This window comes from Pimephales promelas, chromosome 8 (assembly GCF_988280905.1).
Source record: "Pimephales promelas chromosome 8, fPimPro1.hap1.1, whole genome shotgun sequence".
Taxonomy (NCBI): Eukaryota; Metazoa; Chordata; class Actinopteri; order Cypriniformes; family Leuciscidae; genus Pimephales; species Pimephales promelas.
In genome coordinates, this window is record NC_142776.1 from 28,049,502 (window position 1) to 28,064,310 (window position 14,809).

The 14,809-nt window shown below is 36.0% G+C and overlaps 1 protein-coding gene across 1 annotated transcript in view; it reads left to right on the top strand.

The window, feature by feature from the left end:
• atp10a (ATPase phospholipid transporting 10A) overlaps positions 1-14,809 on the top strand; it is a 64,315-nt gene that overhangs the window by 22,401 nt on the left and 27,105 nt on the right. The window contains exons 4-10 of the mRNA XM_039689281.2: positions 1,788-1,894; positions 2,455-2,586; positions 3,834-3,964; positions 4,192-4,444; positions 5,290-5,507; positions 5,607-5,801; positions 7,415-7,976. Of these exons, the coding sequence (XP_039545215.2) occupies positions 1,788-1,894; positions 2,455-2,586; positions 3,834-3,964; positions 4,192-4,444; positions 5,290-5,507; positions 5,607-5,801; positions 7,415-7,976 (1,598 nt within the window). The remainder of the gene's footprint in view (positions 1-1,787; positions 1,895-2,454; positions 2,587-3,833; positions 3,965-4,191; positions 4,445-5,289; positions 5,508-5,606; positions 5,802-7,414; positions 7,977-14,809) is intronic.

The following is a 14,809-nucleotide window of genomic DNA, read 5'->3' on the forward strand; positions in this document are numbered from 1 at the left end:
TGAACGATTCCGGGAAAAACGAAAAGTTAGTCTCGGTTCCAATCGATTCTCGATACCCAACCCTAGTCTGCAACCAGGTTTTTTTTTTTTGAGCCAGTCACCTTAATGGTAAATTCCATGCCACCAATGTGCCCTTTAGGTGGGGTCAAAGCTGATACACGAGTTGTGACAATGGAAGGACCGTGTTGATTTGAAACACGCTTGACATCGAAGTAACAGATACTTGACAGACTCTGATGTATGAGTTTGCCGAGTGCACTTTAGTGCAGCAGAAAAATGACAATGCTGACTGACTGAGCTGTGATGTGAATTCAGCAGACAAAGACGAACATTTCAGTTCATTTCATACTTTTAAAAGAGATTGTTTTCCCAAAAAAAGAAAATAGTTATGTACTCGCCGCCTCCCATGTTGTTACAAATCTTTATGACTTTTTTTTTCTGTGGAACTCAGAAGATATTTTGAAGAATGTGTTAACTGTTTTTGTTAATATTATATAACAATGGGCAATGGCTTGCATTAAATGGACACAATTAGAGTTTTTCAGACAATTTTGAAATATATTTTGTGTATTTTGTTTATATCATTATGTGTGTGTGTTTGTGTGTTTTGCAGAAAAAGAAAGTCTTACAGGTTTAGAATGACATGAGAGTAAGTAAATGATGTAAATTTCATTTGTGGGTAAATACATGTATTTACGAGCCCTCCAAACAATCGCGCACTAAAACATCTGCTAGAATATAATGAAATATTTGCAGTATATATGTTGCTTGCGATATATTTATTGTTTCAGAATACATAAATTACACTTGAATGCTCTTTAATGCTTCAGCTTTTTGCTGGCATATGATATGATGGTAATTATGACATCTACCAGCTAGCCAAAATTTGACCCCTTCGTTCAGGATAACAAAGATACCAATGGCTCCGTCCGAACTAAGCCAGAACTGTGGTTGACAGCATGGGTCATGTAGACAGCTAATATATCAGGTCGGCCTTTAAACTGGGGCAAAGCTCAAAGATTAATGCACTACTAGGGGATAAAAAAAAAACTTGCCAAAGGCCTTGTCAGATAATTGACAAAATGAAGAGTTCACAGATGTAAGCCTGAATTTTAGCAGTGGGATTAGTGCTCGCATTAAATTTTATTGAGCTCCCACCACAGGTGTTTAGCATTCAGCGCTCATTCGGTGGGAGTTCATTTGCATTTGCCGCCATTTTTATCCGCAAGCTTAGCTCTGGGGCCTCTTGAACTCTTTCCGGGAACTTTTTCCCGGTGTTGGAATCACGCGCATTCTGATTTGAGGTCTTGTTGGATTTAAGATTTCATTCCTCGCATTTCATTGCTCGCCACTCGTCCTCTCTCATTTATCCTGAGAATCGTTTCGCTTTGCTCAGTTCTTTTATGATGTGGCTTTGAGGTTTTACAAAAAGTGCTGTATTGACTGAACGCGGGATCCTGATGGCCTCAGGGCTTTACCTGTTTGCAGAGCCATTTTAGTGAGGTCCTGGCTTTACTATTGATTTTTGTGCTAAGAAAGAGGGATCCTGAGGGAAACCCTGTGCACTGTCAAGGATGATGGATTGATGTGGTCAACATCAAGGGACGCAGAATTATGTGGATATTGCCATGGGATATGCTTATAAGGGCCAGTGTTCTTGGCTTCCAATTGTAAAATTCTAGCAAATGGGGACAGAGGAATTCAGATTGGAAATAGATTATGTATAGTGCTCACAGAAATGTTGTATTATAAGTGTGTCGAATGAGCCCGTGTGGTGTGTTTGACAGAATCCATCGCAGTGGGAGGAGAGACGGGCTATACAAAGACAATCTGCTGCTTAGAGGCTGTACCATCCGCAACACGGAGGAGGCTGTAGGAATTGTCATCTATGCAGGTACGCTGCCTTCTATCCAAACCAGGACAGAAAACGTCCACTACTAATTTCAACCATTATGAATTGTGTTTAACAGCTCTCCTTTGTCCAACTAAGTTAATTTTATTGCAATCCCAAAAATACACACACTTTCACACAATGCGTAATGTGCAATTAAATATTTTGTTCACAAGTGATATTTACATTCATCTTCACACGTCATGTGTTATTCAGTGACAAATTAAAAAAAAATACTTTTGATTAAACTTTTAGTAGTCAATTTATTGATTGTGAGGTAAATTAAATGGTAAGATAAAATGTAATCAATATACAGTATATCAGCTTTTTTATGTATTATATTTAATCTTTGCATATGACTTTTAAAAAGAAGCAAAAATAATGAAAGCTGTGGTTAATGCCTGATATTAAGTCCACTAAAAGAACAACTTTGTTAATGTGCATTTTACTGTTTCCTGTAATTTAATGTGCACATGCAAATGCCAGGATTGTTAAATGATTGGTCATCTGACTGGTAGAGTTCATATTATCTCTACAGTGTTTTGTTTTGTACCGATTCTCAGGTCATGAGACAAAAGCAATGCTGAACAACAACGGCCCACGTTATAAACGGAGCAAACTTGAGCGGCAGATGAACGTAGACGTATTCTGGTGTGTCATTATCCTCCTAGTCATGTGCCTTTTTTCGGCCATTGGTATGTATTACTTTGCATCAATAGTTTTTTCTATAAAATATAGTTTTGTAAGATATTAATGTTTTCACGTCTGAGATTTAAGTGTGTGTGTTTGCTACTTTAAAGGCTCATGTCATCAGAACTATCACCAACTATCTGTATAATATTAGTTACTGTACTGTTTTGAGTCTTACTGATACATCATGCGAAGCTGCCAGATTCATCTATCATGAATATTCTTTTGCTTCCATCAAGTCCTAAGTAAAAACATTCAACAAGATGAATTATTCAGTATTGTCTATTTTGGGACCATCTTGTTTTTTAATATATAAACCTTTTTGTAATTGCAAGCAAAATTTGTAGTCGTGAGACTTTCATTCATCTTCAGACCACAAATGAATATATTTTTGATACAATCTGAGACTTTCCTGTCCCTCCGTTGACAGCTACGCTACTGAAAAGTTTACGAAGAGATCATAATACTAATCCATATGAATTGAACAGTTTAGTCCAAAATTTCTGAAGAGCCTTGATCGCTTTATATGATGAACAGATTTAAATTAGGCTTTTATTCACATTTAAACATTGATCAGCTAACATAAACAGAAGCTTGAAGTGTGAGAGTAAACCACATTGGTTCTTGAGGAAGCTCAAACATGCTGTGTAACACGAGAATGAACCTTAGTGGTTCTTGTGGAAGCTCAGACGCGCTGCGTAAAACGAGAACAAACCTCATTGGTTCTCAAGTCAAGTGAACCTGCTTGAGCTTCTGTTTACCAGATCTTATGTGTGATTGATGAATGTCTATATGTGAATAAAAACCTAAATTCAATCTGTTCATGATATAAAGTGATTGTCACTTTAAAAAATTTGGACTAAACTGCTCAATTCATGCGGATTAGTTTTACAATCTCTTTATGAACGTTTTGAAGAATCAAAGCGTCAGTTGGGTAGCTGTCAACGGAAGGACAGAAAAGTCTGATATTTCATCAAAAACATCTTCATTTGTGTTCCGAGAATGAACGCAAGTCTTACAGGTTTGGAACGACATGAGGGTAAGTGATTAGCGACAGAATTTTATTTTTTAATGCCTGTTACCGCAGTTGATGAATGTATCTGATTTGAGGAAGTAGTGGCTTAACTGTTTTGGTTTCCTTAAACATTTTTAGATTGCTTTAACATCTTTAGTGTCTCTTGAATAACAAAACCCATGATTCCATTTGACCTGCTTTATATAGTCGAGTGTTTGTCTCTCAAACCTTCTTTAGGTCATGGCCTGTGGATGTTTCAGTACGGAGATAAGAGGCCCGTCTTTGACGTCCTGAGCCCAGAAGGAACTGACTTATCTCCAGTGGTCTCAGCCATTTATCTCTTCCTGACCATGATTATAGTATTTCAGGTGAATAGCAAGTGGTGTGAGAATGTCACAGTGTGCTGCAGATTCTATTATGTAGAACAATTCCAAATTCCATTTGAAGAAACCATTGGATTAAACAATGCCACAATTTCAATTTTGGGATGAACTGTTCCTCAAATTCCTGTTTTATTCTAGGCTCATTGGTAGTTGAAATGATAACCCTATGAATCTACACCAAACCTCTCTGTTTCTCTTTCTCTCCGATGCAGGTGCTGATCCCAATCTCGCTCTTTGTTTCCATTGAAATAGTGAAGATATGCCAGGTATACTTTATCCATCAAGACATGGAGCTGTATGATGAGGAAACAGACTCTCACCTCCAGTGCAGGGCTCTGAACATCACAGAAGACCTGGGCCAGATGCAGTACATTTTTTCTGATAAGACCGGCACACTCACAGAAAACAAGATGGTGTTTCGCCGTTGTACTGTGGCAGGAGTCGAGTACTCGCATGATGCCAATGGTTAGGATTATCAGTGTCTTCTGTGCCCAACACAAGGGCTATTATGGTTCTGTGGACACACAACATTAATTGTATTATACAACATAGTTTTGTATAAATAAAAATGCTGTCAATCAATGTAGAATGAATTACATGAAACGCTGATTAGCATATTTAATCACATTGATTGAAATGAATGGCATACATCAAAAAGCCCCCAAAATGAAGATCATTTAGACTTTAGAAGATTTTTTTTTTTTTTAAAGAAATTGTCACTTTTATTCAACAATGATGATTTAAATTGCTCAAAAGTGACAGTTAAGCCATATATAAAGTTACAAAAGTTTTCTCTTCCAAATAAATGTTGTTTTTTTAAGTCCTGGAAAAAAAAAACACATCATGGTTTCCACAAAATTGTAAGCAGCACAACTGCTTGCATTGCTAATATGAAGAAATGTTTTTTTGTGAAGGATCATGTGACACTGAAGACTGTTTTAATGACTGCTGATAAATCTGCTTTGCCATCACATGAATAAATTATCTTTTAAAATATAATTCAATTATTTTACATTCTAATTTTTTCTATATTCAAGGTTATAAATGTAGCCTAAAAGCACATTTAAAACTTAAAAAAAAACGTAAATACTGTACCTTAGCTTGGGCTTCTAAATTAATATGCAACAGTCTTAAGCAGCCCTTATAAGTAATAAATCGATAATTTAATATTGAATATATTGGTTGTTCCCTCTACAGCCTGTGCCCCAAATTGACAGTTCAAATACAGGACTATTATTATGAAGAAAAGCCTTAGGTCTTCCATGAAGTCCTTAAGTTTCAAACAGTCTAACAAAGTGTCTTTCCCACAGCGAGAAGGCTTGCTATGTACCAGGAGGTGGATTCAGAGGAGGAGGACTGTACATCTCATGGTGGAACTCTCCCACGGCGGGACAGCGTCACCAGTCACCAGAGCGGAAAAGTGGTGTTGCGAACCCAGAGCACTAAATCTCACCGTCGCACCGGCAGCAGAGCCGAAGCCAAACGGGCCAGCATTCTGTCCAAACACACTGCCTTCAGTAGTCCAATGGTTAGCAAGTGCTTCCATTCCACATTAAGCTGTTCATGTATCACGCTGTAACCCAATGCTTACTCATTTTTTTCCCATTTTATTTGATCCGTTTGACAGGAGAAGGACATCACTCCAGATCCCCAGCTCATGGATAAGGTCAATGAGTGTGGCAGTCAAATGGAGTTCATCCGTTTTCACAATCAGCCCCTGAACCAGATCCCCCCTGACCAGTGTGACATCTTTGACTTTTTCATCGCCCTAACTATCTGCAACACTGTTGTTGTGTCCTCACCCAATCAACCCAGACAGAAGGTAAGCAAACAGTAGGGATCTGCACAGCGACCAATGTAATCTACCAAGAGCAGCAAAAATTAGCGTCTTTTTTTTAATAATTGAGTAAGTAAATAATGGTGCAAATACCAGTAAATTGACTAGCCCACACATTAGTAGATTTTTTTATTTATTTACAAAGTATTTAATTTATCATGTAAACTACAAATGCATATGCAATAAGGTCAGCCGCAAAAATAACCCTGTCCGTGCCTTTTCAAGTTTTCGAGGTGTCTTTAGTAAATCCTGTCAGTATTTTTATTTGATTTTTTTTTAACCAAGAAGAGGGATTGCAGTGGCGCAAGCTGTTAGTAAATCTGTCCGTAAATGTGCAGAAAAATGTGACTGACTACTATTCCCAAGTTAACTAGCAGCAGCGGTATCATTTTATCGACTAGTTTTGCACATCTCTAGCAGACAGACCTAACAGGCCTCTACCTCAGAGCTGACTGTGAATGGGATGTTTTGGCCGCAGTTGACGTCCTGTGGTTTTTCTGTGGAGTAGAAGCAACTTCCTGTTTCTGTTGAAGATGTGTGGCCTATCCGTCATTATGTAATCTTTACTCTATGTGAATTTATGGCATGAGATTCCCTCAAAACCCTCCCTCTTTGCTGCCATCTGCGTTCTTCTTAGTGTTTTTGTAAGTTCAGGTTGATACTGCAATCAAAGGCTTATCGTCCCTTCATGAGCTTAAACTGAGTGATTTGCATTTAGTGTTTAATGAAATGGATGCCTGATAAACTGCTTAAAGTTCTGCTGTAATTCATCCTTGTCTATTAACAAACAGTTGCTTAAACATTGGGGAAACTACATTTTAAAAATGAATAATCTCCTTTCAGTTCCTTTGTCCATGTTGTAACAAACCAACTAACATCCTGATTATTATGAGCAATATTCTCATTTTTGCAATTAATTTTATCCAACTGATCTTAAAGTGATTTTTAGTGATATATATATATATATACTTAATATGAATTCAATTGTTTAAAACATAATATGTAACAAGCATTTATTTTAAATGAAAGATACTCTTTAACAAAATAATTTATGAAACATTTATTCAATTATTAATGGATTTTTTTTTTACTTAAAAAAATCTGTGAACTGAATATATATATATATATATATATATATATACGACAAACTGATCAGGTACGACGATTTTTTATATATACGATTTATAAAAAATCTGTGTGAACTGAATATATATATATATATACGTATATATATATATATATATATATATATATAGTCAGTTCACACATATTTTATATATATATATATATAGTCAGTTCACGCAGATTTTTTTATATATATTAGTCAGTTCGCACAATTGAATTTATCTTTCATTTAAAATAAATGCTTGTTAGATGTGTTTTAAACAGCTGAATTCATGTTAAGTATGCTTAAGTATTCAAATGTCTCGTGGTCACCATATGTGCAATAAAAAACATTTGCCTTGTCTTCTGTTATTGAATGAACCTTCCCAGTTTATTAAAAAAAACTGTTGCATGACTTTTTTTAAAGTGACTCAATCATGCACAAATATTTAAGGAGTTTTATTTTGACAATATTTCTTTGGAATCTTATCAAGGTGCGTCGTTTTGAGTTGAAGTCTCCAGTAAAGACCATCGAGGACTTCATCAAGCGCTTCACTCCAAGCCGCCTGACCTCTGGCTCCAACAGCAGCAGCTCCTCCAGTCTGACCACCAACCGCTCGTCCTCCCATAAAGTGGGCTGCAGCATGCTTTCCTCCCCTTCGGCCGAGAGCACGCTCACCAAGCTGAACGAGGAGAAGCGTCCAGAGCGTGACCTGCAGCATGCCTTCAGCCCCGTCCCACCCAACTTCGATAAAACAAAAGCTTTGGCTCAGGATGAATGCGAGCTCAGATATGAGGCGGAGTCACCGGACGAGGCAGCTCTGGTTTATGCAGCCCGGGCCTATAAGTGTGCTCTTGTTGGGCGTTTACCAGATCAAGTGACCGTGGAACTTCCACACTTGGGCAAGCTAAGTTTCGAGCTTCTGCACACACTGGGGTTTGACTCCACAAGAAAGAGGATGTCAGTGGTGGTAAAACACCCGCTGACTGAGCAAATTACTGTCTACACCAAGGGTGCTGATTCAGTCATCATGGATTTGATCAGACCAGCTACAGGTATGCTAGCATTGTTCCCACACCTTTTCTATGGTTTAAAAATGTGGGCTGCTCCGTTCTGAAGCTTTGAAGCGTATGTTTAAAATGTAAAACAGTGACATGGTCCAGCTTGAGGCATGTCCCAATCCCAATGCCCCTTTCCCTCCCTATAAGACAAAGTTTGGACTCCATGGGATATATATATATATATATATATATATATATATATATATATATACACAAACACACACACACACGTGTACGTATGCATAAAATTTATATCCTATAAAAAAATTTCTGGAATCAATGATAAATACATGTCTGACCGTTGGAACGAACCAAAAAAAAAGAGAAAATCGCATTCATAATGATTTATGGTGATTTTATTTCGGTTAGACCTTTGTCTACATTGATGCTGATGCATTAAAGTGGAGGGGCTCCCCTTTTCCAAGATGGCGGCTCTATTGACGCATTCATACTAATGAACTGCCGTAGCCAAGGCGACATCTAGTGTGTATATATCTATGCATATTTACCACAAAAGGTATCACAGAATATTTGGGTATACGACAGGTTTTGTTGAGATCACATGCATTAAATAATGAAAACCCTGACCTTGGCCGTTGGTCTTCTGTGCTTGTGCGCATTCGTGCATTTTTTTTATTATTATTGGAATTTTTTTTTTTTTTAAGATGTTAATAGTAAATTGTTTTGTTTTATTATTGTTTTTAAACAAAGTTGTGTATATAATCACCTCGAGTGTGGTGCATTATTTTTCATTAATTTACTTTTTTTACAACTCAGTAATCCCAACAAAAACATCAGAACTCCATCTAATTGAAAGTTAGAAGCTATCGTTCTGATATTGATTCCCATTCATCTCTAAAAGACACTTTCCATAAATTTCACCAGCTATAATTCCAACTCTCTGTAACTTTAGATTTATTCATTTTATTTATTGATGGCTCTTCTCTTTTATATTTTGAATTCAGATTAACAAACGTTTGGCATGCTGTCAAACCTTCCCCCCCCCATATAAAATGAATCAAATATTCTGGGTTAGTTTTTGATGTTCAGTGTTGATTATGCTTTATAACATTTGTTGATCGTATTAAAGTTTTAATGAAGTCTGTGTTTTCTTCTCCATGTCCCAGTTAGACAGTGCATGAGGCCTGTTCCAGCAGAATTAATGAATAACGGCTCACGGCCATATGGCCGAAAGTCATCTGATTTCTTCAGAACATTAAATGGATAGGCTACTTTTCTTTTTTCTTTTCTTTTTTTTTTCTTTTAAAAGAGAGCTGGCAACCATCTACTAAGAGCAGACAGTGAAGAAAGGCATATTTTTTCAGGATATGTTTTGAATTTGTCATGTCTTCCGAGTGCTTAAAGTGGCCCCTTGATTTTGATTTATACAGTTGATCAATGCTGATCAACATTTAATTCCCAACATAGTCAGCATGGTAAGGTCATGTCCCCGTCATCCCCTTCACCCAAACATCTGCTGGATGGCTTCCAGTTTGTTCCTCGCTCTTGATGTAGCCAAGGGTTTAGTGGTAATAAACTATCCTAATGGCACAGGTAGACTGGCTTGTTAGTATTCCAGGCACGAGAACCGCCTCAGTGGCAGTTTTCTCTAATGCTGTGGACAAAAATGACTGAACAGAAGTACTACATACATAGCCGTCTGCTTTATATCTAAATGTCAATGCGAGAGCCTAAAAAAAGAGAGGAAACTATGGCTTAGAATAATTCGCAAGCAGTCGAGTTGCTCAACTTTTATTAGGAAAGAGCAGAATAAACCAGAGAACGTGGTTTGTTTGGGTTTTTTCTTGTTGCTTTTTTTTACGTTTTCTTTCACTGTGGTATGTTGCCAATTACAAAAGCAAACAATTTAACAAACAAATACATAAAGCACTTACATGGGTCAATATGGCAGTTCCAGAAGGCCAAAAAGCTGTTTTTGTAAAAGATGTAATTTTGAATCCTAAAATCTTGTCATGTCGTGGACAAAACACGTCAGACTACACGTTGCTTCCTGACCAGTCATCGCATGCCGTCTTTAACGGCGCGCGTGATGTCATCGAGAAGGCGAAACTAGTAGCGAGTGATTTCCGGAAACAAACGTAAACAAACAATGGATGAAGCGGTGAGTGTTGTATTGGCTGTCCTGTGTTCAGAAAAAAGTATAAAAAAGAAAGAAAACCCGACAATGGACACGTTCCTGGATTGTTCGGCATTGCCTTTTCAGCGTGCGAAATACACGGTGTGGCGTGTGAGTGTGTGAACTGGTTGAATTGCGTGTGTCTCACGGCCATTGCGTGAGACTTGAGAACCCTGCTCGAAGAGGACCGTATGGGGCTGTCAATCCTCCAAAGAGAACTTGAGGTAAAATATTGTTTTCTTATATATTTTTACTTTTAGTTTTAACATTAGCACCATCGTCTCTCTTTCGTTTCGCCACTTTTGAAAGTTGTGTACGGAAAAGCTTGTGCTCCTATTGGTCAACCTCATACATGTGACGGAACCGTCGTGGACGACCGTTAAAAAAATGAAACATGCTAGTCTTTTTGTCGTGATGTCGTGAAGCATCGCAGACACGACGTTGGTTGTCGCCCACTATGACACACTATACGAGATGATACGATCGAATCTTGCGTCCCGACGCCTGTTGCCGTTTACGAATCCCCACGACACCCTATGTCAAACTGATCGTGCCAAAATCGGACTAAAATCGTGTAATCTGAACCAGGCATAACGCTCAGTAGAGTATTAGTGTATTATAGTAGACTGTTAGGCTTTGGGTTAGGAGAATAAGTTTACTTGTAGTCGCCAAGTTATTATAGTCAGTTGAATGTCTGTTGGGGGACCAACAAAATAAAGTGTTAGCAGATATTAAGCTGACAGTCTACTTATACTCTAATGACAGTTGGTTGACATGTAGTTGAATTGTTACTTATAGTTCGTAGAATGTCTAAAGTGGACTATCAAAATAAAGTGTTGCCCAACTTTTTCAGCACTGACAGATTTTGCGCCTTTGTTTAATTTGCAGTTATTTCACAAGAAGGTTTTTCTTACTCGTTTTAAGACACTATTTATTCAAGCTACAGTCTATAAATGCTCTTAATAAAATAGTGTTGCTTCTCAAGTAAATGTATCGTTTTAAGAATTTTTTTTAACTCAAGCCGTGTCTCAGACAGTGCATGAACACTGAATTTTGAGCTCTTTCTTGACATCGTCTTGTCATTTAAAAAGACAAATTCACTCCAAGTATCCTAGAAAACCTAATCAGTTGTCTCTTAACTGAATGCAAATAGTTGAGAAAGAAAACTCATGTGTACAGTATTAGTAGTCTGTATTCGATCTGTGCGGGTCTTAAAATTACAGCAGCCTAATAATCCTGCTGCTGTCTGTGTTGATAAAACTACAAAAGATAAAGCAAAAACCACTCTTTTCTGATTTATTTATTTATTTACCTTTTAATAAGGCTTAGTGCTTTTAAAATTGAGATTGTGATGTCTTTTTCTGGCTATATGAACCATAAGTATTTCTAGTCGAAGTAGTTAGGGAGTTTCCTCTTGTTTGCTCTTTTTTACATGTGTTTAGTTGGCAGTCTAGAAATGTGTTTAGAGACCTAGGTTTATTAGTGTCTAGCCTATGTGGGGTTAGATAGCATGAGACTGCAAACACACACCCAGACTGTGCCTCACTACAGACTGTGGATTATTTCATGCTTGACACACATGCTCAGTATATTTTACTGTACTTTTGAATCCAGAACCACTGTTCACCTTTGGGTGTGGGCCTCCAATTAGCACAGTGTACCAACTGAAGGTACAATAGCTTCTTTCAGAAGCAGTGGGACATTTGCCATGCTTGTAATGACACAATGTGAAAAAACAGACTACAGATGCCAGCTTGAGCCACTCAGCTTTCAATGTTTTGACTAGTGAATTGTTTTAACTTTGAAGTTATAACTTCATTGACATAAAGCAGATTTGACAATGCAATGCAACCACAAAGATTTGGAAAAATCAAACTGTACCTGTGTTTCCAGTTATTATGTAACATGCTAAAATGAAGCACATGTTGGAAAGAACACCAGGTTTTGCTGTGGGAATGGCAGTAATTTCTGTCTTTCAGTAATGTGACTGGTGTATTTTTTAAAATTTATTTTAGTTAGGAAAATTCTCTCTGGTTACTTTTCCAGACTAAAGCTTTTTATACAATACAAAGCTATTTTACAATCCATTACTACAGCCAGGTCTAGGCCTTCTGTGTTATTGCTGTTTATTTTTTGTGTCATTTAGTTTTTGGTGTCTTGTTTTTCATTTTGGTGTCTTGTTTTACGTTTAGTTTTTGGTGTCTTGTTTTAGTTTTTGGTGTTTTTGCTTAGTTTAGTTTTTGGTGTCTTGTTTTAGTTTTGGGTGTCTTTGTTTAGTTTAGTTTTTGGTGTCTTGTTTTAGTTTTGTGTCTTTTTGTTTAGTTTAGTTTTTGGTGTCTTGTTTTAGTTTTTGGTGTTTTGTTTAGTTTAGTTTTTGGTGTCTTGTTTTAGTTTTTGGTGTCTTGTTTTAGTTTTGGGTGTCTTTGTTTAGTTTAATTTTTGGTGTCTTGTTTTAGTTTTGTGTCTTTTTGTTTAGTTTAGTTTTTGGTGTTTTTGTTTAGTTTAGTTTTTGGTGTCTTGTTTTAGTTTTGTGTCTTTTTGTTTAGTTTAGTTTTTGGTGTCTTGTTTTAGTTTTTGGTGTTTTTGCTTAGTTTAGTTTTTGGTGTCTTGTTTTAGTTTTTGGTGTCTTGTTTTAGTTTTGGGTGTCTTTGTTTAGTTTAATTTTTGGTGTCTTGTTTTAGTTTTGTGTCTTTTTGTTTAGTTTAGTTTTTGGTGTTTTTGTTTAGTTTAGTTTTTGGTGTCTTGTTTTAGTTTTGTGTCTTTTTGTTTAGTTTAGTTTTTGGTGTCTTGTTTTAGTTTTTGGTGTTTTTGCTTAGTTTAGTTTTTGGTGTCTTGTTTTAGTTTTGGGTGTCTTAGTTTAGTTTTTGGTGTCTTGTTTTAGTTTGATGTCTTTTTGCTTAGTTTAGTTTTTGGCGTCTTGTTTAAGTTTTGTGTCTTTTTGTTTAGTTTATTTTTTGGTGTCTTGTTTTAGTTTTGTGTCTTTTTGCTTAGTTTAGTTTTTAGTGTCTTATTTTAGTTTTAGGTGTTTTTGGTGTCTTGTTTTAGTTTTGTGTCTTTTTGCTTAGTTTAGTTTTTAGTGTCTTATTTTAGTTTTAGGTGTTTTTGGTGTCGTGTTTTGTTTAGTTTTACTGTTTTGTTTAGTTTTTCGTCTGGTTTTGTTTTTGTTAAGTTTTTGATGTCTTGTTTTTTGTTTGTTTTGTTTTCTTGGTAAGATTTAAAGGCAAACGAATAATAATAATAATAATTATTATTATTATTGATGTGTTTTTAGGTTTTTTTTTTTAAATCCTTTCCCCTATCCTAGTTTTATGTACATGGAGCATAAACATGGTTGCCTTACCAAAGGAATAGTACAGTGGTTTTGTGGAGCTTCTCTATTTAGACAGTCCAAATATGTCAAGTTCTGCTTTTCAACAATAAGACTGTAGGAGAGTTTGGGGAAACTTGCTGGCATTAATGGTTTTGTTTTGTTTGTTTTATTGAAAGGATCCCCATTAGCTACAGCAATGCTGCAGCTATTCTTCCTGGGGTCCTAAAAAAGTATGTACATTAAAAGAAAATACACAAACACATAATACAAATACATATACAATATGAACACATATCGACATACATATGTACCCCCATACAGGTATAAAAATACACACAAATATAAAACCATATTATACACTTACACCTATAAACATACCTACACGCATACATAATCGTACACATATCTAAATAAATATAAACATTCAGTTATAATATTTTGACAAATGTTGTTTTACATATAATTTGAATTTATTGGCATCATTAGTAAGCAGGATATGTTTTGGCAAATAATTCCATTCTTTCATACCTCTAAACACAACAGTATTTTTTATGGCATTTGTTCTTACTATGGGTAAAGTAAAATTACCCTTAGTTGCATGCCTAGTACTATACTGGTGATTTTCTACACTGAAAGAAAGATGCTTGAACAAGACAGAAGGAAATTTTGAATTAGAAATATTTCTTATAAAAATTAACAATGAATACAACAATCTATCTTCAACCAATAACCAATTAAGATCCTTGTGCATTAATATTATATTTCTCCTATAGCTGCACCTAAGTGCTACACGAGCGGCTCTATTCTGTATAAGTTGTAATCTATTCATATATTCCCCAGTGGCATTTGACCAAACTGCTGGGCAATAGTCGAGATATGTCAATATTAGTGCTTTCATCACATAATTCCTAATATTCGAAGTTAAGAAATTTGCATGTCTTCTCATAATGGATATACCTCTTCCCATTTTTGCAATAATATTACTAATATGTTTTTTCCATGATAATCTAGAGTCAACTATTACACCCAGCAGTCTAGTCTCATGCACCTGTTCAATAACTGTGTTGTTAATCTTAATATTAATTACAGGATTCTTATTAATATTATAATTTGAACCTAAAATCATGCAGTTAGTTTTTACAATATTTAATGCCAATTTATTTAATTCGACCCAATCTACTACATATTGTAATTCTTTATTTAAAACCGTTTGTAATTCCATTTGTGTACTTGCTGATGTATATATAGTTGAATCGTCAGCGTACATAACAATGTTAGCCTTCCGTAAAATATATGGTAAATCATTCGTAAAAATATTAAATAATAATGGTGCAGTGGAAGCATCACTTACTTTTGCTCGTACTAAAGTATTACACTTGG